The sequence below is a fragment of the Callithrix jacchus genome, chromosome 2 (assembly GCF_049354715.1).
Source record: "Callithrix jacchus isolate 240 chromosome 2, calJac240_pri, whole genome shotgun sequence".
In the NCBI taxonomy this organism is placed as follows: domain Eukaryota; kingdom Metazoa; phylum Chordata; class Mammalia; order Primates; family Cebidae; genus Callithrix; species Callithrix jacchus.
The window spans coordinates 75436018-75460922 of NC_133503.1; the positions used below are offsets into that span (position 1 = coordinate 75436018).

At 44.2% G+C, this 24905-nt stretch overlaps 1 protein-coding gene and 1 long non-coding RNA gene across 4 annotated transcripts in view; one reads left to right on the forward strand and one right to left on the reverse strand.

Moving 5' to 3' along the window:
- Positions 1–1284: 1284 nt before the first annotated feature.
- LOC128931325 (uncharacterized) lies at positions 1285–11731 on the reverse strand. Its single transcript, XR_008479532.2, has 3 exons — positions 11607–11731; positions 2293–2366; positions 1285–1415 (listed from the first exon to the last, which is right to left on the reverse strand). It is a non-coding gene; the product is annotated as an uncharacterized LOC128931325 (long non-coding RNA).
- A 1111-nt stretch (positions 11732–12842) lies between these two features.
- Positions 12843–24905, forward strand: part of AFF4 (ALF transcription elongation factor 4) — a 122698-nt gene continuing 110635 nt past the window's right edge. For all 3 annotated transcript variants that reach the window (XM_078364840.1, XM_078364838.1, XM_078364841.1), the window contains exon 1: positions 12843–12918. Coding sequence is in view for 2 of the 3 variants with exons in the window: in XM_078364838.1 (XP_078220964.1) it covers positions 12878–12918 (41 nt within the window). In the remaining variant the exon portion in view is untranslated. The remainder of the gene's footprint in view (positions 12919–24905) is intronic.

Genomic DNA, 24905 nt, shown 5'->3' on the forward strand with positions numbered 1-24905 from the left:
AAAAGTTGTAAAAATAATACAATTCCCTTATAAATAACCTCATCTAGCTTCCCATAGTGTTAACATCTTACATAACCATGGCACGATTGCCAGAATGAAGAAATTAACATCTAGTGAAACACTTTTGGGGGAAGTTCACTCTTACTGCCCAGGCTGGAATGCAATGGCATGATCGTGGCTCACCACAATCTCTGCCTCCCGGGTTCAAGCGACTCTGCCTCAGCCTCCCAAGTAGCTGGGATTACAGGCCTGTACCACCACGCCCAGCTAATTTTATATTTTTAAGAGAGACAAGATTTCACCACACTGGTCAGGCTGGTCTTGAACTCCCAACCTCAGGTGATCCACCCGCCTCAGCCTCCCAAAGTGCTGGGATTACAGGCGTGAGCCACCACGCCCAGCCAAAATACTATTTTTTAAGGATATCCTATTATAGCATAGTAAAATACTATTAAACTGGAAACCTTATTCATATTTTGCTCATTTTCCCACTAGTATCCTTTTTCTGTTCCAGAATACTACCCAGAAAATACATTTAGTTACTTCTACCTTTCTACAGGCGGATCACGAGGTCCCAGCTACTCAGGAGACTGAGACAGGAGAATCACTTGAACCCAGGAGGCGGAGTTTGCGGAGAGTGGAGGTCATGCCACTGCACTCCAGCCTGGGCAACAGAGCGAGACTCCACTGCAAAGAAAAAAAAAAAAAATTAACCGGGCACAGTGGCACATGCCTATAATCCCAGTTACTCAAGGCTGAGGCAGTCTCAATACTTCTTCAATGTTACCTTGTTTTTCATGCCCTTGTCACTTTTGAAAAATTATTTTGTCTAACACCCCTCAATTTGGGTTTGTCTGGCTGTGTGCAGTGGCTCGCGCTTCTAATCCCAGCACTTTGGGAGACCAAGGTGGGTGGATCATTTGAGGTCAAGAGTTCAAGACCAGCCTGACTGACATGCTGAAACCCCATCTCTACAAAAAATGCAAAAAAACTAGTGGGGCATGGTGGCACATGCCCGTAGTCCCAGCTAGTCAGGAAGCTGAGGGAGGAAAATTGCTTGAACCTGGGAGGCAGAGGTTGCAGTGAGCCAAGATCTTGCCATTGGACTCCAGCACAGGTGACAGAGCGAAACTGTAAAAAAAAAATTGGTTTTGTCTGATGTTTTCTTGTGTTTGAGGTTATGCTTTCTGGAAGAATATCACCGAAATAAAGTGTCCTCAGTCAATCATATGAGATTCATAATGTTCATATGTCTTCTTTATTACTGGCGATGTTGACCTTGATCACTTGATTAAGGTGGTTCCAGGCTGGGTGCGGTGGTCCATGCCTGTTATTCCAGCACTTTGGGAGGCCAAAGCGTGCAGATTGCTTGAGCTCAGGAGTTTGAGACTGGGCAACATGGCAAAAACCCATTTCTACAAAAAACACAAAAATTATGCCTGGTACAGTGGCTCACGCCTGTAATCCCAGCACTTTGAGAGGCTGAGGTGGGTGGATCACCTGAGGTCAGGAATTTGAAACCAGTCTAGGCAACATGGTGAAACCCTGTCTCTACTAAAAATACAAAAATTAGGCTGGACGCAGTGCCTCAAGCCTGTATCCCAGCACTTTGGGAGGCCAAGGTAAGCGGATCACGAGGTCAGGATATAGAGACCTTCCTGGCTAACACAGTGAAACCCTGTCTCTACTAAAAATACAAAAAATTAGCCAGGTGTGGTGGTGGGCACCTGTAGTCCCAGCTACTCAGGAGACTGAGACAGGAGAATCATTTGAACCCAGGAGGCAGAGTTTGCGGAGAGTGGAGGTCATGCCGTTGCACTCCAGCCTGGAAGTGCAACAGCCTGGAAGGGCAACAGAGCGACACTCCACTGCAAAAAAAAAAAAAAAAAAATTAACCGGGCACAGTGGCACATGCCTATAATCCCAGTTACTCGGAAGGCTGAGGCAGGAGAATTGCTTGAACCTGGGAGGTGGAGGTTGTGCCATTGCATTCCAGCATGGGTGACAGAAAGAAACTCTGTCTCCAAAAAAAAACCATATATATATATATATATATATATATATATATATATATATATTAACCAGGTGTGGCTGGGTGCAGTGGCTCATGCCTGTAATCCTAGCACTTTGGGAGGTCAAGGCAGGTGGATCACGAGGTCAGGAGTTCAAGACCAGCCTGACCAACATGGTGAAACCCCATCTCTACTAAAAATACAAAAATTAGCTAGGTATGGTGGTGGGAGCCTGTAATCCCAGCTACTCAGGAGGCTGAGGCAGGAGAATCTCTTGAACCTGGGAGGTGGGGGTTGCAGTGAGCCAAGACCAGCCCTTGCACTTCAGCCTAGACGACAGAGTGAGACTCATGCCTAAAAAAAAAAAGAAAGAAAGAAAAATTAGCCAGGCATAGTAGTGTGCATTTGTAGTCTCAGCTACTGGGGAAGAATAGGTGAGAGGATAGCTTGAATAGGTAGGAGGAGGACCAGGCTACAGTGAGCTGAGATTGTGCCACTGCACTCTAGATTGAGCAAAAGTGCCAGACCTTGTTTCAAAAAAAAAAAAAAGCCAAGCATGTGACATCGCTTGAGCCCAGGAAGTCCAGGCTTCAGTGAGCTGAGATCAAGCCACTGCACTGTAGCCTGCTTGACAGAGTGAGACCTTAACTCAAAAAAAAAAAAAGGTTATAATCAGATTTTTCCACTGTAGGTTACTACCTTTTCCTTTTTAGCTAATAGATAATTTAGGGGACATATTTTGAGAATATGCAACTTGTTTCTCCTCAAACTCACTAGTTTTAGTGAATCAGTGGAGCTTATCTACAATAATTATTACTATACTATCATCCTTTCCAAACCATGGCTTTATTTCCTTTTTTTTTTTTTTTTTTTTTTTTTGGTAGAGATGGGGTTCACCATGTTGGCCAGGATGGTCTCAATCTCTTGACCTCGTGATCCATGAGCCTCGGCCTCCCAAAGTGCTGGGATTACAGGTGTGAGCCACCGCACCCGGCCTTCTTTTCTTTTTTATTTTTTTGAGGAGTCTTGCTCTGTCACCCAGGTTAGAGTGTGGCGGCATGATCTCAGCCCACTGCAACCTCCACCTCCCAGGTTTAAGTGATTCTCCTGCCTTAGCCTCTCAAATAGCTGGGATCACAGGTGCCCACCACGAGGCCTAGCTAATTTTTTTATTTTTAATAGAAACGGGTTTTCGTCATGTTGGCCAGGCTCATCTCGAACTCCTGACCTCAGGTGATTCCCCCCAACCTCAGCCTCCCAAAGTTCTGGGATTACAGGTGTGAACCACCATGCCCAGCCCCAAATCAGGGTTTTTGTTGTTTGAGCTGGAGTTTCACTCTTGTTGCCCAGGATGGAGTACAGTGGCACAATCTCGGCTCACTGCAACCTCCACCTCCTGGGTTCAAGTGATTCTCCTATCTCAGCCTCCTGAGTAGCTGAGATTACAAGCAAGTGCCACCACGTCCAGCTAATTTTTGTCTCTACTAAAAATACAAAAACTGGCTGGGCGCAGAAGCTCACGCCTGTAATCCCAGCGCTTTGGGAGGCTGAGATGGGCGGATCACGAGGTCAAGAGATCGAGACCATCCTGGCCAACATGGTGAAACCCCACATCTCTACTAAAAATACAAAAATTAGCCGGGTGTGGTGGCATGCACCTGTGGTCCCAGCTACTCGGGAGGCTGAGGTGGAAGAATCGCTTGAACCCAGGAGACGGAGGTTTCAGTGAGCCGAGATTGCGCCACTGCACTCCAGCCTGGTGACAGAGCAAGACTCCGTCTTAAAAAAAAAAAAAAAGATACACTGGGCGCGGTGGCTCAAGCCTGTAATCCCAGCACTTTGGGAGGCCGAGGCGGGTGGAGCACGAGGTCAAGAGATCGAGACCATCCTGGTCAACATAGTGAAACCCCGTCTCTACTAAAAATACAAAAAAATTAGCTGGGCGTGGTGGCGCGTTCCTGTAATCCCAGCTACTCAGGAGGCTGAGGCAGGAGAATTGCCTGAACCCAGGAGGCGGAGGTTGTAGTGAGCCGAGATCGCGCCATTGCACTCTAGCCTGGGTAACAAGAGCGAAACTCCGTCTCAAAAAAAAAATTAGCCGGGCATGGTGGTGCATGTCTGTAATTCTAGCTACTTGGGAGGCTACGACAGGAGGATAGACATTTTCTTTGACAGAAAAAAATAATAATACTGGAAACCAGAACTTGAATTATGGTGCCTTAACTGAAACGAGTTGACCCAAAACACCATTTCAAATTGTACTTTTGTATGCTTCCCTGTAGGTTTTTACACCCTGGGAAAATCGTGCCATAAAGAAATTTAGAGATGTGTTTGTGCCAAAGGGGGAGAAAGGCTTTATCAAAGGAGAAGAGAGAAAGGAAAACCAGTGGGATACCTGGGCTACAGATTCCTTCTCAGTTCAACTTTAGGTGTAGGTGCCCACAGAAGCTGAAGACCTGGAAATTGTCAATGTTTTGAAAGTTTTTTGTGAACCCCCAAGGGTATTTGTGTCTGCTATTCAAAGTAATCAGTAATAACCACAAACATTAACAGAAGTCTTCTTTGGAAGTACTATACAAAGATGTATAAATAATGCTTCAACAGTGGTTTCCTTGGAATTCGCCATCTAGCTGGAGAAACCAGACACACAAAAAACAATGGAAAAGAGAACTTTCCATTAAACATGGTAAACTGAACCCAATGTTCACTATTATTTCCTCCTAAAACCTAAAATGGCAGAAGGAGACAAAAAAACATAAACCCATGAGGCATAGAGATAAAAAGAGGAGATACACTAGTTGGTGTTCTCCAGAGAAGAGAACCAATAGGAGATTTCGTGTGTGTGTGTGTGTGTGTGTGTGTGTGATATATAAACATACAGATATATGTGAGGATATTTATTGTGGGAAATGGCTCATGCAATTATGGAAGCTGAGAAGTCCCACAGTCTGCTGTCTGCAAGCTGGAGGACAAGAGAGCCAGTGGTATAACTCAGTCTGCGTCCAAAAAGACCTGGGAAGCAGAGAGGCTGCTGGTGTTAAGTCCCAAAATCCAAAGACCCAGGAACCAGAAGCTCCAAAGTCCAAGGACAGGAGAAGATAGATGTTCTAGCTCAAAAAGAAAGAAAGGCCAGGTGTGGTGGCTCATAGCTGTTATCTCTGCACTTTGGGAGGCAAGGTAGGCGGATCACCTGAGTTTGAGACCAGCCTGGCCAGCATGGTGAAACCCCATCTCTACTAAAAATACAAAAATTAGCTGGGTGTGGTGGTGGGAGCCTGTAATCCCAGCTACTCACGAGGCTGAGGCAGGAGAATTGCTTGAACCTGGGAGGTGGAGGTTGCAGTGAGCCAAGGTCACACCATTGTACTCCATCCTCCAACCTGGGCAAGAGCTAGATGCTGTCTCAAAAAAAAAGAATTCTCTCTTCCTCTGCCTATTTCTATTTGGGCTCTCAATGGATTGTATGATGCCTGGGGGAATGGATCTTCTTTAGTCGGTTTACTGATTCAAATGCTAATCTCTCCCCAAAACATGCAGAAATAGTGTTTTACCAGCTATCTGGGCATCCCTTAGCCCAGTAAAGTTGACACATAAAATTAATCGCCATAGGAGATGAAACAGATGAGAAATGACAACTATACTGGAAGCTGAAAAGTGGATGTTGACTTAAATAACCAAAGAAAGCCAAACCCTAAGCCCACAGTGAGGAAAAGTAAACAGGAAGCAAATCACAGACTCTGAAAAGCCTCCAAACTTGATGGCACCATACACTTCTGCCAGCCAAGGCACAAGGAGGGCTTGAAAGCAGACTGGTAGAAAGTTTATGTAAGAAGATGGACCCCTATGCTCTCCTCTCCTGTTCATGCTGTCTTTAATATTTTTATCATGACATTTTGCAAGTGAATATTAGCAAACATCTATGTTCATTTTTTTTTTCTGGGTTTTTTTTTTTTTTTTTTTTTGAGATAGGGTCTTATTCTGTTGCCCCAGCTGGAGTGTAGTGGTGTGATCACAGCTCACTGCAGACTTAACCTCCCAGGCTCAAGTGATCTTCCCACCTCAGCCTCCCTAGTAGCTGGGACTACAGGTGTGTGCCACCATGCCTGGCTAATTTTTGTATTTTTTGTAGAAATGAGGTCTCATCATGTTGCCCAGGCTGGTCTCGAACTCCTGGGCTTAAGCCATCCTTCCACCTTGGCCTCACAAAGTGTTGAGATTACAGGTGTGAGATACCACACCCAGCAGGAACATCTATGTTCATGATTAATGAGTATTCCATTATTTATTTATTTATTTATTTTATTTTTTTGAGACAGGATCTCAGTCTGTCCCCACTGGAGTGCAGTGGCACAATCTTGACTCACTGCAACCTCTACCTCCCAGGCTCAAGTGATTCTCCTGCCTCAGCCTCCCAAGTAGCTAGAATTACAGCCACATGCCACTACTGCCCGGCTAATTTTTATATTTTTAGTAGAGATGGGGTTCACCATGTTGGACAGGCTGGTCTTGAATTCTTGACCTCAAGTAATCCAACCACCTTGGCATTCTAAAGTGCTAGGATTGCAGGCATGAGCCACCTTGCCTGGCCCATGATTAATTTAAAATTAAGTAAGAAACAATACAAGTTGCCACATGCTAAGAACCACTTGAAATGGCCAGTCGAGGTGGCTCACGCCTGTAATCCAGCACTTTGGGAGGCCGAGGCAGACAGATCACCTAAGGTCAGGAGTTTGGGACCAGCCTGGCCAACATGGTGAAACCCCTTTTCTACTAAAAATACAGAAAATTAGCTGGGCATGGTGGTGGATGCCTGTAATCCCAGCTACTCAGGAAGCTAAGACAGGAGAATGGCTTGAACCGGGGAGGCAGAGGTTACAGTGAGCCAAGATCACGCCATCTATTCCAAGTGGTTTATTTTTCTTTTTACTGTTGCCCAGGATGAAGTGGCGTGATCTTCATCCTGGGCAACAGTAAAAAGAAAAATAAACCACTTGGAATAAAGACAGTAAGTAAGGGCCTCATTTCTAAATCTCCAGCTCCGGATATTTCTCTAACAAAAATTTTGGACAAAATCAAGAATGAAAAACCACAGAACTTCTGGGAAACCTTTTAGTGTTTGGACACTGTGCTATATACTTGATAAAGTGATCTCCTTCCTTAAGGGGTCCTGAGGGAGGCTGGTCCAAGTGCAGTGGTGTTTACAACTAATTTATCACAATCACTTACAGATTTCTTTGTTCCTTCACCATTCCCACTGTTTCACTTGACTAGCCTAAAATTAAATAAATAAATAAAAGTCCTGGGGCCAGGCGCACTGGCTCACGCCTGTAATCCTCACTTTAGGAGGCCAAGGCAGGTGAATCATGAAGTCAGGAGATTGAGACCTTCCTGGCCAACATGGTGAAACCCTGTCAACATGGTGAAACAAAAAAAAAGTTGCCGGGTGTGGCGGCATGCACATGTAGTCCCAGCCTTCCAGCTACTTGGGAGGGGAATTGCTTGAACCCGGGAGGTGGAGGTTGCAGTGAGCCAAGATTGCACCACTGCACTCCAGGCAACAGAACAAGACTCCCGTCTCAAAAAAACAAAACAAAACAAAACAAAAGCCCTGAGGGGATTCTGTACTAGGCAAATTCATTAAAAAATCTAGGATCACAAAATATGTAAACCAAAACCACAAGACATCTGCTTGAGGAAAAATCCTCTCTAGTTAGCTGTCTTGAAGGGTCACTGAGCCTGTGGACAGAAGAGAAAACTTACTCCTCAGTCAAACTTTAACAACTGTTATTAAGTAACTGGTCCTGTCCCTTGAGGGTTTACAGGCTATTAGTAAACAATTATAGATTTGTCTTTAAGTGCTGCAAATGTCTTGCTAGAGAGCTTAGAGACTTAAACAATTGCTGAAAGTTTGGTAGAGTCTTCCAGGGGAGGCTGATATGGCTGAGAAATAGCTGTTGGGCCTGGCAGGAAGCCCATTAGTATGGGAGCCTGGCAGGGGTTGAGGCTGCTGGTGATAATTGTTTTATTCTCAAGGGTACAATAGGTCAGGCTAAGGAATTTGTATTTTAATTGGAAGATGACAGGAGAATCTTACATTCAAGAAACATTTAAAACCTTGTCAAGACTAGAAATAAAGAAACCAATTACATGACTCTGTAAGAAGCAGCCAAGCCCTATACTTCAACCAAGAATCAAATGATCTGTGACCCAGATTTTATAATCTCAGTTTGTGTGAGATGGTATCACTTTTCTTTTGGGTCTGTAATACTAATCTAATCCTAAAAAGGCATCATAATCATATTACCAGGCTGGGTGAGGTAGCTCACCCCTATAATCTCAGCACTTTGGGAGGCCGAGATTGATGGATCACCTGACATCTGGAGTTCAAGACCAGCCTGGCCAACATGGTAGAACCCCCGTCTCTACTGAAAACACAAAATTTAGCCACGCATGGTGGCTGGCACCTGTAATCCCAGTTATTTGGGAGGCTGAGGCAGGAGAATCGCTTGAAACCATGAGGCGGAGATTGCAGTGAGCTGAGACTGTACCATCGAAATCCAGCCTGGGTGACAGAGCGTGATTATGTCTCAAAAAAAAAAAAGATAAAATTAATAAAACCCTTGATGTTAATTGTGTTTGTAAACATGTATGAAAATACAGAAGGTCGAGCATGGTGGTTCACTCCTATAATCTTAGCACTTTGGGAGGTCCAGGTGGACAGATTCGTTGAGCCCAGGAGTTTGAAACCAACCTGGGCAACATGGCAAAACCCCATCTCTACCAAAAATAAAAAAACTGAGGTGGGAGAATCACCTGAGCTTTGAGAAGTCAAGTCTGCAGCGAGCTGTGATTGAGCTAGTGCACTCCAGCCTGGACAACAGAGTAATACCCCATGTCAAAAAAAAAAAAGAAAGAGGGAAAGAAGAAATATTTTAAACACATATTATATATATATTTAAATATATATGTATAATAATCACAAAATACATAGCTGATCAGCTTGTATTCAACATTGAAATTCAAGGAAAATTCTTTTCACATTTTATTAAATGTGTTGGCTTATTATTATTAAATATATATATATGTGTGTATATATATATATATATATATATATTTTTTTTTTTTGAGACAGAGTCTCACTCTGTAGCCAGGCTGGAGTGCAGTGGCATAATCTCGGCTCTCTGCAACCTCTGCCTCCCGGGTTCAAGTGATTCTCCTGCCTCAGCCTCCCGAGTAGCTGGAACTACAGACATATGCTACCATGTCCAGCTAATTTTGTATTTTTAGTACAGATGGGGTTTCACCATGTTGTCCATGATGGTCTTGATCTCTTGACCTTGTGATCCACCTGCCTCAGCCTCCCAAAGTGCTGGAATTACAGGCGTGAGCCACCATGCCTTGCCATAGGTATGAGAGATATTAAGAAGGTAGAAATGACAGAATTTTGTGATCAGTTGATTACGGTAGTGAGAGAGGTATACCTGGAAAGGTTTTAGGCTCTGTTGTTTGGATGACTGGGTGAATATAAAAATAAAAATACACATTTCAGGCTGGGTGTGTCTGAAATTTTTTTTTTTTTTGAGACTGGATCTAGCTCTGTCACCCAAACTGGAGTGCATTGTCATGGTCTTGGCTCACTGCAACCTCCATTTCCTGGGTTCAAACAATTCTCCTGTCTCAGCCTCCTGAGTCACTGGGATTGTAGGCATGGGCAATCACACCTTGCTAATTTTTATATTTTTAGTAGAGATGAGGGTTTCATCACATTGGCCAGGCTGGTCTCGAACTCCTGACCTCAAGTGATCTGCCCACCTCAGCCTCCCAAAGTGCTGGGATTACAGGTGTGAACCACTGCACCCGGCTACCAAGGTAGTTCACATTCTACACTATAAAACAAGTCTCGGCCAGGCGTGGTGGCTGACACCTGTAATCCCAGCACTTTTGGAGGCAAAGGTAGGCAGATCACAAGGTAAAGACATCGAGACCAGCCTGGCCAACATGGTGAAACCCCATCTCTACTAAAATACAAAAATTAGCCAGGCGTGGTGGCGCGTGCTTGTGGTTCCAGCTACTCAGGAGGCTGAGGCAGGAGAATCACTTGAACCCAGAAGGTGGAGGTTGCAGTGAGCCAAGATCGCACCACTCACTGCACTCCAGCCTTGCTACAGAGCAAGACTCCATCTAAAAAAAAAAAAATTAAAACAAGTCTCAATAAATACGAAAAGGTTCAAGTCATACAAGATATAGTGCTCAACCATGGTGGAATTAAATTAGAGATCAGTAACGGAAACATATCTGGAAAATCCTCCACTATATGGAAACTAAATAAGATACTTCTATGTAATCCATGGTCAAAGAAGAAATCAAAATGAAAATTAGAAAGCATTTTTAACTGAATAAGACAAAAACAAAACATATTAATATTTGTGAAATGCTGCTAAAGTAATACTTAGAAGAAGAAATTTATGTTGGGGTAAAGTCTTAAATCAATGACTGCAGCATTCATCTTAAGAAACTGGAAAAATAGTTTGGGTGTGGTGGCTCACTCCTGTAATCCTAGCACTTTGGGAGGCTGAGGCAGGAGGATCACCTAAGATCAGGAGTTTGAGACCCGCCTGACCAACATGGAGAAACCCCCTCTCTACTAAAAACACAAAATTAGCGAGGTGTGGGCGTGCATGCCTTTAATCCCAGCTACTCGGGAGGCTGAGGCAAGAGAATCATTTGAACCTGGGAGGCAGAGGTTGTGGTGAGCCAAGATTGCATCATTGCACTCCAACCTGGGCAACACGAGCAAAACTCTGTCTCAAAAAAAAAAAAAAAAAAGAAAGAAAGAAAAAGAAAAAAAAAACTAGAGAAATGAAAGCAAATAAATCCCAAAATAAGAAAAGAAAGAAAAATAAAGATCAGGGCCGGGTGTGGCAACTCGAGCCTGTAATCCCAGCACTTTTGGAGGCCAAGGCGGGTGGATCAAGACCATTTTAGCCAACACGGTAAAACCTTGCCTCTACTAAAATACAAAAAATTAGCTGGGCATGTTGGCCCGTGCCTGTTGTTCCAGCTACTTGGGAGGCTGAGGCAGGGGGAATCTCTTCAACACGGAAGGCAGAGGTTGCAGTGAGCTGAGATTGTGCCACTGCACTCCAGCCTGGCAACAGAGTGAGACTCTGTCTCAAAAAAATAAAAAAGATCAGAGCAGAAATCAATGTAATAGAAGATGAAAAAACAATAAAGTCAATGAACCCAAAGGATGGTTCTGAGAAGATTAGTAAAACTGATAAACCTCTAACCATAATGCCCAGGATAAAAAAAGAGAGAGGACACAAATTACCAACATTAGGAATGAGAGAGGTGCTATGGCTACAAATTCCCAGATACTAAAAGAACACAAAGAAAACAATATGAACAACTTTACTCATTTAATAAATTAAACAGGCAGGGTGCTGTGGCTTACACCTATAATCCCAGCACCTTGGAAGGCTGAGGCAGGAGAATTGCTTTAGGCCAGCAATTTGAGACTAGCCTGTGCAACATAGTGAGACCTTGTCTCTAGAAAAAATGTTTTCAAAAATAGCCAGGTTTAGTGGTGCATACCTGTAGTCCCAGCTACTTGGAGGCTGAGATGGAAGGACAGCTTGAGCCCAGGAGTCTGAGGCTGAAATGAACTGTGATTGCACCACTGCACTCCAGCCTTGTCAATAGAACAAGACCCTATTTCTTTAAAAAAAAAAAATAAACACATACATACATAAATTAGATGAATGGACAACTTCTTTGAAAGACAAACTACCAAGGCTCACTTAAGAATAAACAGACCGGGTAGGCGCCATGGCTCATGCCTATAATTCCAGCACTTTGGGAGGCTGAGGTGGGTGGATCACTTGACCTCAGGGGTTCTAGACCAGCCTGGGCAAAAAGGTGAAACCCTGTCTCTACAAAAAATACAAAAATTGGCCAGATGTGTTGGTGTATGTCTGTAGTCCCAGCTACTCTGGAGGCTGAGGTGGGAGGATTCCTTGAGCCCAGGAGGTTGAAGTGGCAGTGAGTAAAAATCATGCCACTGCACTCCAGCCAAGGCAACAGAGTGAGACTCTGTCTCAAAAAAAAGAAAAAAAAGAAAAGAAAAAACAAGGCCAGGTGCGGTGGCTCAAGCCTGTAATCCCAGCACTTTGGGAGGCCGAGGCGGGTGGATCACGAGGTCAAGAGATCAAGACCATCCTGGTCAACACAGTGAAACCCCGTCTCTACTAAAAATATAAAAACTTAGCTGGGCATGGTGGCGTGTGCCTGTAATCCCAGCTACTCGGGAGGCTGAGGCAGGAGAATTGCCTGAACCCAGGAGGTGGAGGTTGTGGTGAGCCAAGATCGTGCCATTGCACTCCAGCCTGGGTAACAGCAGCAAAACTCCGTCTCAAAATAAAAAAAAAAAAAAGAAAAGAAAAGAAAAGAAAAAACAAACACATTTATACACCTAAGGGGAATAAACTTCAAACAGTGAGCAATATAAATTAAATATAGAGTATATCTATACATAAGGACTGGAAATAAAATTGAGTCAATATTTGAAAAATTAGATTTTAGCATTCATTAGCATTTCTCTATCTGTAAATTGCTTAAAGTTATAGTTTGGATTGTGACAACCAGCCTCCAAGATGGTTCCCAGGGATTTTCATTTCCAGTTACTTATGACTTTGTATAGTCCCTTTCCATATGGAATCAGAGCTAACCTATGTGACCAATAGAAAAGTATAAGAATGGCAGTGTGTGACTTCAGAGGTGAGGTCATAAGGGAGTCATTACAGCTTCTGCTTTGTCTCTGGAAACATTTCCAAGGTCTCTTCTGTTGCCCAGGCTGAGTGCAGTGCATGATCATGACTCACTGCAGCTTCGACTTCCCTAAGCTCAGGTGATCTTTTACCCTATCTTCTTACGTAGCTTGGATCTCAGGCTTGCACCACCATGCCCGGCTGATTTTTTGTAATAGCAGTAGGGTCTTGTTATATTGCTCAGGCTGCTCTGGAACTCTTGGGCTTAAGGGATCCTTGGCCTTCCAAAGTGCTGTGATTACAGGCATATGCCAATGTGCCTGGCCCACCAGAATAAATCTTAGAATATTCTGATCACCATGAAAAGAAACCCTGTACCTATTAGCAGTCACTACCCATTTCCAGTGTCCATCCCCCAACCACCCAGCCATAGACAACCACTAAAATCTACTCTCTGTCTCTACAGGTTTGTCTATTGTGGTTATTTAATACAAATGGAATCATAAAATATATTTTCCTTTGTGACTGGCTTTTTTCGCTCAGCATAATGTTTTCGAGGTTTGTTAATATTGCAGCATGTATTAATAATTCATCTCTTTATTACCAAATAATATTTCATGTGTACATACCAATTTCATTTATGCATTCATCAGTTGAAAGACATTTGGATTGTTTTCTATGTTTTGGTTATTATAAGTAATTCTGTAGTTAACATTCATGTACAAGTTTTTGTGTGAATATATGTTTTGAATGTTCTTAGGTGTATACCCAGGTATCAAATTTCTGGATCACATGTTAACTTAGGTATACTCTCAGGAGTAAAATTTCTGGGTCAAATATTTTGAGGAACTGACTGTTTTCCAAAGCAGCTATACCATTTTACACTGTAAACCTACTAGCAATCTGTAAGTGCTCCAATTTCTCCACATCTTCACAACTACTATAGTTTGGATGCTTGTTTCCCCAAGCCTCATATTGAAATTTGATCCCCAGTGTTGGAGGTGGGGCCTACTGGGAGGTGTTTCCGTCATAGGGGCAGATCCCTCATTAATAAATTAATCACCTCCCTGGTTAGGGAGGGAGTGAGTTCTAACTCTATTAGTTTACACAAGAGCTGGTTTCTAAAAAAGCCTGGCACCTCCCCTGCTCTCCTGCTTCCTCTTTTGCCTTGTCAACTCTGCACACATTGGTTCCCCTTTGTCTTCTGTCATGAGTAGAAGCAGCCTGTGGACCCCATCGAAAGCCTAGGAGATGCCAGCACCAGCCTCCTGTACAGCCTGTAAAACCGTGAGAAAAATAAACCTCTTTCCTTTATAAATTGCCTAGTCTCAGGTATTCCTTTATAGCAATACGAACAGACTAAGACACCGGTACTATAAACAAAATCAAGTATCTGTCATTTTGATTATAGTCATCCTAGGGGGTATGAAGTGATACCTCACTGTTTTGATATGCATTTCTCTGACGCCTAATAATGTTGATTATCTTTTTATGTGCTTATTGGTCATTTGCATTTGTATATCTTCTTTGGAAAGATGCCTATTGAGAGCCAGGCATGGTGGCTCACACCTGTAATACCAGCAGTTTGGGAGGCCAAGGTGGAAGGATCACTTGAGGTCAAGAGTTTGAGACCAGCCTGGCCAACATGGTGAAACTCCATCTCTACTAAAAATATAAAAATTAGCCAGGTGTTTTGTTTATTTTATTTTTAATTAAAAAAAAAAAAAGAGGCCAGGCACGGTGGCTCACACCTATAATCCCAACATTTTGGGAGGCCACGGTGGGCAGATCGTGAGGTCAAGAGATCAAGACCATCCTGGTCAACATGGTGAAACCCCATCTCTACTAAAAATACAAAAATTAGCTGGGTGTGGTGGCACGAGCCTATAGTCCCAGCTACTTGGGAGGCTAAGGCAGGAGAATCACTTGAACCTGGGAGGCAGAAGTTGCAGTGAGCTGAGATTGCACTGTTGTACTCCAACTGGGGCAACAAGAGCAAAACTCCATCTCAAAAAGAAAAAAAAGAAAATGAGATCCTCTGATCATTTTTTATCTATTTTCATTTTTTGAGATGGAGTTCTGCTCTGTCACCCAGCAGGAGTGCATTAACACGATCTCAGCTCATGGCAACCTCTGCCTTCCAGATTCAAACTATTCTCCTGCCTCAGCCTCTTGAGTAGCTGTGGTTACAGGCGCACACCACCACACCCAGCTAATTTGTGTTTTTTGTTTGTTTGTTTCTTTATTTTTTTGAGATGGAATTTCATTCACTTGCCAGGCTGGAGTCCAGTGGTGCAATCTCAGCTCACTGCAACCTCTGCTTCCCAGGCTGAAGTGATTCTCCTACCTCATTCTCCTTCGTAGCTGGGACTACAGGCACATGCCACCATGACCAGCTAATTTTTGTATTTGTAGTAGAGACGGGGTTTTACCATGTTGGCCAGGATGGTCTTGATTTCCCGATCTTGTGATCTGCTCACAGGCGTAAGCCACCGCACCCAGCCCAGCCCCCCACCTTTTTTTTTGGAGATGAAGTCTTGCACTGGAGTGCAGTGGCATGATCTCAGCTCACTGCAACCTCCAACTCCCAGGTTCAAATGATTCTCCTGCTTCAGCCTCCTGAGTAGCTAGGATTACAGGTGCCCACCACCACACCCAGCTAATTTTGATTTTTTTGGTAGTGATGGTGTTTCACCATGTTGGTCAAGATGGTCTAGTAGAGAGGGGGTTTCGCCATGTTGGCCAGTCTGATCCCCAACTCCTGACCTCAGGTGATCCACCCACCTCGGCCTCTCAAAGTGCTGGCCGCATTTTGACCTTTGTTTTTCTTTTTTGTGACGGAGTCTCGCTCTGTCACCCTGGCTGGAGTGCAGTGGCGCAGTCTCAGCTCATTGCAACATCCACCTCCCAGGTTCAAGAGATTATTCTGCCTCAGCCTCCCTAGTAGCTAGGACTACAGGCATGTGCCACCAAACCCAGCTAATTTTTGTATTTTTAGTAAAGATGAGGTTTCACTATGTTAGCCAGGCTGATCTTGAACTCCCGACTTTATGATCTGCCTGCCTCGGCCTCCAAAGTACTGAGATTACAGGTGTGAGCCACCGCACCCACCCAGCCCCTGGACCATTTTTTAAAAGCTGAATTGTCATTGGGCACAGTGGCAATTGAATTAAATTGTCTTAGAACTCTTGTTGAATATTGGGCTGGGTGAGGTGGCTCATAACTGTAATCCAAGCACTTTGGGAGGTCAAGGTGAGTGGATCATCTGCGGTCAGGAGTTCAAGACCAGCCTGGCCAACATGGTGAAACACCATTGCTATTAAAAATACAAAAATTAGCCGAGCGTGGTGACGGGCACCTGTAAACCAGCTACTCCAGAGGCTGAGGGAGGAGAATCTCTTGAACTCAGGAGGCAGGGGTTTCAGTGAGCCAAGATCACACCATTGCACTCCAGCCTGGGTAACAGAGCAAGACTTCATCTCCAAAAAAAAAAGGTGGGGGGCTGGGCTGGGTGCGGTGGCTTACGCCTGTGAGCAGATCACAAGATCGGGAAATCAAGACCATCCTGGCCAACATGGTAAAACCCCGTCTCTACTACAAATACAAAAATTAGCTGGGCGTGGTGGCATGTGCCTGTAGTCCCAGCTACGAAGGAGAATGAGGTAGGAGAATCACTTCAGCCTGGGAAGCAGAGGTTGCAGTGAGCTGAGATTGCACCACTGGACTCCAGCCTGGCAACAGAGCTAGACGCTGTCTCAAAAAAAAAAAAAAAAAGAATTCTGGTTAAATATCAACTACTTTTAAATGAGTGTTATTTTTGGACTTTAATTTCTTCTTTTTATTTGTATGTCTTTGACTCTTAAAGAGGTGATGAATGTTAGCAATACTGCTCAGTTGTTCAATGAGCAATGTTGTATTGGAAGTGACTGAAGAATTAGCTTCAAAGAGTAATCTCAGCTGGGCGCAGTGGCTCACGCCTGTAATCCCAACACTTTGGGAGGCCAAGGCAGGCAGATCACGAGGTAAGGAGTTCGAGACCAGGCTGGCCAACATGGTGAAACCCCATCTCTACTAAAAATACAAAAATTAGCTGGGTGTGGTGGCACTTGCCTGTAATCCCAGCTACTCAGGAGGCCGAGGCATGGGAATTGCTCGAACCCCTGGAGGCAGAGGTTGCAGTGAGCTGAGACTGCGCCACTGTACTCCAACTTGGGTGACAGAGGAAGACTCCTTCTCAAAAAAAAAGAAAAAGAGTTGTCTCTATGGAATGAGTACATGTGAGAATATTTTCAAAGAAGTTGAAAGTCAGTACAACCTGAAGTCAAATCTGCTAAAATGTGTTACAATCGATGCTATTACCAATATTTGCAGAGCAGAAGAAACTTAGTTGGACATATTCACTAAGCTTGTGACAATGTAAGATGTTTAACGCCTTGTAGGAAAAAATAAAGAAAGAAGAAGAAAAAAGAAAAGCCTTGTAGGAAATATTTGAATTTGTCATGTGTTATTGAGCCAATAGTGTCAACTGTGAACTTTATTTGCTCTTCTAGAATCAATCATTATGAGTTCCAGATTTTTTTCAGTAATGAAGCTGAATATCCTGACTTGATCTGCCATACAGCAGTTTGATGGCTTAGCAGTTGTAACTTCTTCTTCTTCTTCTTCTTCTTATTATTATTATTATTTTTGAGACGGAGTTTTGCTGTTGTTACCCAGATTGGAGTGCAATGGCACAATCTCGGCTCACCGCAACCTCTGCCTTCTGGGTTCAAGCAATTCTCCTGCCTCAGCCTCCCGAGTAGCTGGGACTACAGGCGCGCACCACCATGCCCAGCTAATTTTTGTATTTTTAGTAGAGATGGGGTTTCACCTTGTTGACCAGGATGGTCTCGATCTCTTGACCTTGTGATCCACCCGCCTCGGCCTCCCAAAGTGCTGGGATTATAGGCGTGAGCCACCGCACCTGGCCATAACTTATTATTTTATTTGGGCTCAGGGCTGAGAATGAAATATTTAAAACTTGTGGTAAAATACACACAACATTCAATTTACCATTCTAGCCATTTTTAAGTGTACAGTTCAATGATATTAAGTATATTCACAATGTTGTGAAACCATGGCCACCATTACCACCACCCATCCATCTCCAGAACTTTTTTTATTTTTTGAGATGGCATTTCACTCTTGTTGCCCAGGCTGGAGTACAACAGCGCAATCTCGGTTCACTGCAACCTCCTTCTCCCAGGTTCAAGTGATTCTCCCACCTCAGCCTCCCAAGTAGCTGGGATTACAGGCATGTGCCACCATGTCCAACTAATTTTGCATTTTTAGTAGAGACAGGGTTTCTCCATTTTGATCAGGCTGGTCTCGAACTCATGACCTCAGGTGATCCACCAGCCTCACCCTCCCAAAGTGCTGGGATTACAGGCATGAGCCACACCCAGCTTCTGGAACTTTTTTTTTTTTTGAGACGGAATATCGATCTGTCTCCAGGCTGGAATGCAGTAGTACGTTCTCAGCTCACTGCAACCTCCGCCTCCCGGGTTCAAGTGATTCTTCTGCTTCAGCCTCTCAGGTAGCTGGGACTATAGGCATGAGCCACCATGCCCAACTAATTTTTTTGTATTTTTAGTGGACACAGGGTTTCACCATTTTGGCCAGGATGGTCTGGATCCACCCGCCTCAGCCTCCCAAAGTGCCGGGATTAGAGGCATTAGCTATCACTCCTGGCCTCCAGAACTTTTCATATTGCAAAACTCAAGTTTTATACCCATTAAATAATAATATTTCCCCATTACCTCCCTACTCCCAACCCCTAGGAACCACCATTCTGCTTTATGTCTTTGTTAATTTGACTACTCTTGGTACCTAATACAAATGAAGTCATATAGTATTTGTCTTTTTGATTGTCTTATTTCATCTGGCATAATATCCTCAAGGTACATCCATGTTTTAGCATTTGTCCTTCCATTTTTTGTTGTTGTTGAGGCAGAATCTTGCTCTGTCGCCGGGGCTGGAATGCAATGATGCAATCTTGGCTCATTGCAAACTCCGCCTCCCAGGTTCAAGGGATTCTTCTACCTCAGCAACCTAAGTAACAGGGATTACAGGTGTGCACCACCACACCTGGCTAATTTTTGTTTTTAGTAGAGATGGGGGTTTCAACATGTTGGCCAGGGTGGTCTCGAACTCCTGACCTCAAGTGATCTGCCCCCTTCAGCCTCCCAAAGTGCTGGAATTACAGGCGTGAACCACTGTGCCCAGCCATTCTTCCTTTTTAAGGTTCGATAATATTTCAACCTTATTTGTTTATTTTTTTACATTTCTGGTGATTCTAATTTTGTTTGAATCACCAGAAATGTCAAGTTGCTTTACACACTTTCTGTGGTGTCAAGGTTGGTGTTTTTTTTTTTTCCTTTCTTTCTTTTTTTTACTGGGACAGAGTGTCACTCTGTTGCCCAGGCTAGAGTGCAATAGCGCAACCTTGGCTCACTGCAACCTCTGCCTCCCGGGTTCAAACAGTTCTCCTACCTCAGCCTCCTGAGTAGCTGGGACTACAGGTATGTGCCACCACACCCGGCTAATTTTTCTATTTTTAGTAGAGACAGAGTTTTGCCATGTTAGCCAAGCTAGTCTGGAACTCCTGACCTCAGGTGATCTGCCCACCTCAGCCTTGCAAAATGCTGGGATTATAGGCATGAGCCACTGCACCCAGCCTGGTGTCAAAGTTAACACAAGACCTGAGATGTCTATTATTGCACAGATTTGCAGCATGTATCTTTTTTTTTTTTTTTTTTTCAGTAGAGACAGGGTTTCTCCAGGTTGGTCAGGTTGGTCTCAAACTCCCAACCTCAGGTGATCTGCCTGCCTCTGCCTCCCAAAGTGCTGGGATTACAGGCATGAGCCACCGCGCCTGGCCTTCAGCATATGTCTTTTCTGTGATTCAAACTACAGTGCCTGTAACTTGTTTTAGCTCTCACATATAAGGGAAATTTTCATATTTCAAAATCAGTTTCAATTTACAATTGAGGCTGTCCTATCTAATCTTCAATTGCACTGTGATTACTTTTCAATGTAATGATATGCTCAAAGGCATATATTAAGAGAAGAGTCTAACAGAATTTTTTTTTTTTCGACAAAGTCTTGCTCTGCCACCCAGGCTGGAGTCCAGTAGCATGATCTCAGCTCACTGCAACCTCTACTTCCTTGGTTCAAGTGATTTTCCTGCCTCAGCCTCCCAAGTAGCTGGGATTACAGGCTCGCACCACCACTCTCAGTGTGATAGCCATGGGACTCTCCAGAACATCATCCCTGCATCTAGCACTGCCAAGCTTGTGGGCAAGGTCATCTCTGAGCTGAATGGGAAGCTCGGTGGCATGGCCTTCTTTGTCCCTACCGCCAATGTGTCAGTCATGGACTGACCTGCCATCTGGAGAAACCTGCCAAATATGATGACATAAAGAAGGTGGTGAAGGCCAGGCGTGGTGGCTCACACCTGTAATCCTAGCACTTTGGGAGGCCGAGATGGGAGGATCCCTTGGGGTTGGGAGTTCAAGATCAGCCTGATCACCACAGTGATATCTATCTCTATTTAAAAATATAATAGCCGAGTATGGTGACTCACACCTATAATCCCAGCACTTTCGGAGGCCAAGGCAGCCAGATCACTTGAGGTCAGGCGTTCCAGTCCAGCCTGGCCAACATGGTGAAACTTCATCTCTACAAAAAATACAAAAAATTAGCTGGGTGTGGTGGTGCATACCTGCAATCCCAGCTATCAAGAGGCTCAGGAGAATTGCTTGAATCTAGCAGGCAGAGGTTGCAGTGAACTGAGATCATGCCACTGCACTCCAGCCTGGGCAACAGAGCAAGACTCTGTCTCAAAAATAAAATAAAATAAAATAAAGTAGTGAAGTAGGCCTCAGAGGGCCCAATCGTGGAAGGGCTTCCTGGGATACAGTGAGTACTAGGTCATCTCCTTCAAGTTAACAGTGACACTCACTCTTCCATCTTTTATGCTGGGGCTGGTATTGCCCTCAATGACCACTTTGTCAAGTTTATTTCCTGCTATGATAATGAATTTGGCTACAGCAACAGGGTGGACCTCATGGTCCACATAGCCTCCAAAGAGTAAGACCCCCAGACCACCAGCCCCAGAGACAGCATAAGAGAGAGGACCTCAGCTGCTGGGGAGTCCCTGCCACACTCAGTCTCCTACCACACTGAAAATCTCCCCTTTTCTCAATTTCCATGAAGTCTCCCTGAAGAGTGAGAGGCCTGGGCCTGGGGAGTCCTACCTTGTTGGGTACCATCAATAAAGTCCCCTGTACTCAACCAAAATTATAAAGAATAAAATCTCATGACAGATCAGCATTAACAGAATATTTGCAATAGCTTTTAATTATAGGAAACACTAACTTCAAATCTCAATTAAGTGAAATGTTATCTTCTGCCAAAAAAATTGTTTAATTCTTTTTGTTGTTGGTTTTTTTTTTGACGAAGTTTCACTCTTGCTGCCCAAGTTGGAGTGTAATGGTGCGATCTTGGCTCACTGCAACCTCTACCTCTGGGTTCAAGCGATTCTCCTGCCTCAGCCTCCCAAGTAGCTGGGATTATGGGCATGTGCCACCATGCCCAGCTAATTTTGTATTTTTAGTAGAGATGGGTTTTTTCCATGTTGGTCATGCTGGTCTCAAAATCCTGACCTTAAGTGATTCACCCAACTCAGCTTCCCAAAGAGTTGGGATTACAGGTGTGAGCCACTGCGCCCGGCTGATTTTTTTTTTTTTTTTAAGACAGAGTCTCTCTCTGTGGTTCAGGCTGGAGTGCAGTGGCTCAGTCTTGGCTCCCAGGTTCAAGCAATTTTTCTGCCTCAGCCTCCTGAATAGCTGGGACTGTAGGCATGCCCCACCACGCCCAGCTAATTTTTTTGTATTTTTAGTAGAGACGGAGTTTTACCATGTTGGCCAGGTTGGTCTCGAACTCCTGACCTCAAGTGATCCTCCCAAAGTACTGGGATTACAGGCATGAGCCACCACCTCCAGCCAAAATTGCTTTATTTTTAGTAACAGGCCTGAAAACTTACTCCACTACTATATTCAAAATTTTGTCGAGGCCTGGCACGGTGGCTCACACCTATAATCCCAGCATTTTGGGAGGCCAAGGCAGGTGGATCACGAGGTCAAGGGATCGAGACCATCCTGGTCAACATGGTGAAACCCTGTCTCTACTAAAAATACAAAAATTAGCTGGGCATGGTGGTGCGCACCTGTAGTCCCAGCTACTCGGGAGGCTGAGGCAGGAGAATTGCTTGAACCCAGAAAGTGGAGGTTGTGGTGAGCTGAGACCGTGCCATTGCACTCCAGTCTGGGTAACAACAGTGAAACTCCGTCTCAAAAAAAACATTTTTTTTGGTCAATAAGCCAGTCATGGTGGTTTATCCCTATAATCATAGCTCTTAGGGAGGCAGAGGCAGGAGGGCAGCTTGAGCCCAGGAGGTCAGCACGAGATATGGGCAATATAGTGAGACTGGGCAATATAGTGAGACTCTATTCTCCACAAAAGGGAAAAAAAAGATGCAAATTTTATCAATAAAATATTTATGGAAACTTTTATACTGTTGTGTAAGCACCTAGATAAAATTCTCAATTTGGCTGGTTGTGGTGGCTCACACCTGTAATCCCAGCACTTTGGGGAGGCCAAGGTGAGTAGATCACTTGAGGTTGGGAGTTCAAGACTAGCCTGGCCAACATGGTGAAACCCCGTCTCTACTGAAAATACAAAAATTAGCTGAGCGTGGTGGTGGGTGCCTGTAAGCCCAGCTACTTGGGAGGCTGAGGAAGGGTAATTACTTGAACCTGGGAGACAAAGGCTGCAGTGACCCAAGACCACATCACTGCACTCCAGCCTGGGCGATACTGCGAGACTCCATCTCAAAATTTAAAAAATCCTTGATTTTGCCACTTGACCTGCAAAGCCTAAAATATCATTATGCTAATGATTTATGATTTTTTAGGCTTTGCAGATCAAACAGAAAGTTTGCTAGGCCGGGCATGGTGGCTCACACCTGTAATTCCAGCATTTTGGGAGACCAAGTTTGGCAGATCACTTGAGGTCAGGAGTTTGAAACCATCCTGGCCAACGTGGTGAAACCCTGTCTCTACTAAAGATACAAAAAATTAGCCAGGCCTGGTGCCTCATGCTGGCAATTCCAGCTGCTCAAGAGGCTGAGGCAGGAGAATCGCTTGAACCCAAAACACAGAGGTTGCAGTGAGCTGAGATGGCACTGCTGAACTCCCGACTAGGTGACAGAGCAAGACTCTGTCTCCAAAAAAAAAGAAAGAAAGAATTCAGGGGATCCATCCATATAGTAGAGTAAAAGCAAGTTTGTTAGAGAAGTAAAGAAACAAAAGAATGATTACTCCATAGACAGAACAATGGCTGGGCTGCTTGACTGAGTATACTTACAGTTATTTTTTGATCATATGCTAAATAAGGGATGGATTATTCATGAGTTTTCCAGGAAAAGGATGGGATTTGCCAGAACTATGTGTTCCTCCCTGGTTCAGACCGTATAAGGTAACTTACAGACATTGCCATGACATTTGTAAACTATCATTGTGCTGGTGGGAGTGTCTTCTAGCATGCTAATGATTTATGATTAAGGTATAATGAGCAGTGAGGTCAATCAGAGGTCACGTTTATCACCATCTTGGTTTTGGTGGGTTTTGGCTAGCTTCTTTACTGCAACCTGTATTATCAGCAAGGTCTTTGTGGCCTGTATCTCGTGCTGACCTCCTATATCATCCTGTGACTAAGAATGCCTAACCTCCTGGGAATGCAGTCCAGTATGTCTCAGCTTTATTTCACCCAGCTCGTGTTCAAGATGGAGTCCCTCTTGTTGGAACACCTCTGACAATTTTAGGAACTTTTTAGAATTGTTTTTGTATTACTCCATTCTTGCATTGCTGTAAAGAGATAACTGAGTCTGGGTAATTTATAAAGATTAAGAGGTTTAATTGGCCCACAGTTATGCAGGCTCTACAGTAAGCATGATGCTGGCATCTTCTTGGCTTCTGGGGAGTCCTCAGGAAAGTTACGATCATGGCAGAATGTGAAACTTACAATCATGGCAGAGCACACACATCACGAGGCCAGAGTAGGAGCAAGAGAGAGGGAGTGAGGAGATGTCACACACTTTTTTTTTTCTTTTTTTTTTTTGAGACAGAGTCTCACTCTGTCACCCAGGCTAGAATGCAGTGGTGTGATCTGGGCTCACTGCAACCTCCACCTCTCAGGTTCAAGCAATTCTCCTGCCTCAGCCTCCTAAGTAGCTGAGACTACAGGTCTACACTACCGAACCCAGCTAATTTTTGTAGAGATGGGGTTTTGCCATGTTGGTCAGGCTGGTCTCAAACTCCAGATCTCAAGTGATCTGCCCGCCTCAGCCTCCCAAAGTATTGGGATTACAGGCATGAGCCACCATGCCCAGCCACGCCACACACTTTTAATCAACCAGATCTTCTGAGAACTCATCATGAGAAGGTAACTAAGAGGATGGCACTAAACTATTCAAGAGAAATATCTCCATGATCCAATCACCTCTCATCAAGCCCCACCTCCAACACTGGGAATCATGATTTTACTTGACACTTGGGCAGAAACACAGATCCAAAGCATATCAGTGTTTAAAAGAATAGCTAAGTGCTCAGCTTTTCGATAGATGACTTCAAATGACTTTATGCTCTGTGGTAAGCAGAATAATTATTCTCCAAAGATGTTCATGTACTGATCCTTAGAACCTGTGGACATGCTTTTGTTTGTTTGTTTGTTTGTTTTTTTGTTTTTGAGGGAGGATCTCTTCCTGTCACCCAGACTAGAGTACAGTGGCAGGATCATGGGTCTTTGCAATCTCCACCTCCCAGGCTCAATTTATCTTCCTATCTCAGCCTCCCAAATACCTGGAATTGCAGGTGTGTACCACCACACCTGGCTAATGCTTCAATGTTTTTAAGAGATGGGAGTCTCACTATGTTGTTCAGGCTGGTCTTGAACTCCTGGGCTCAAGTGATCCTCCTGCCTAACCTCTAAAAGTGCTGGAATTACAAGCATGAGCCACTGCATCCAA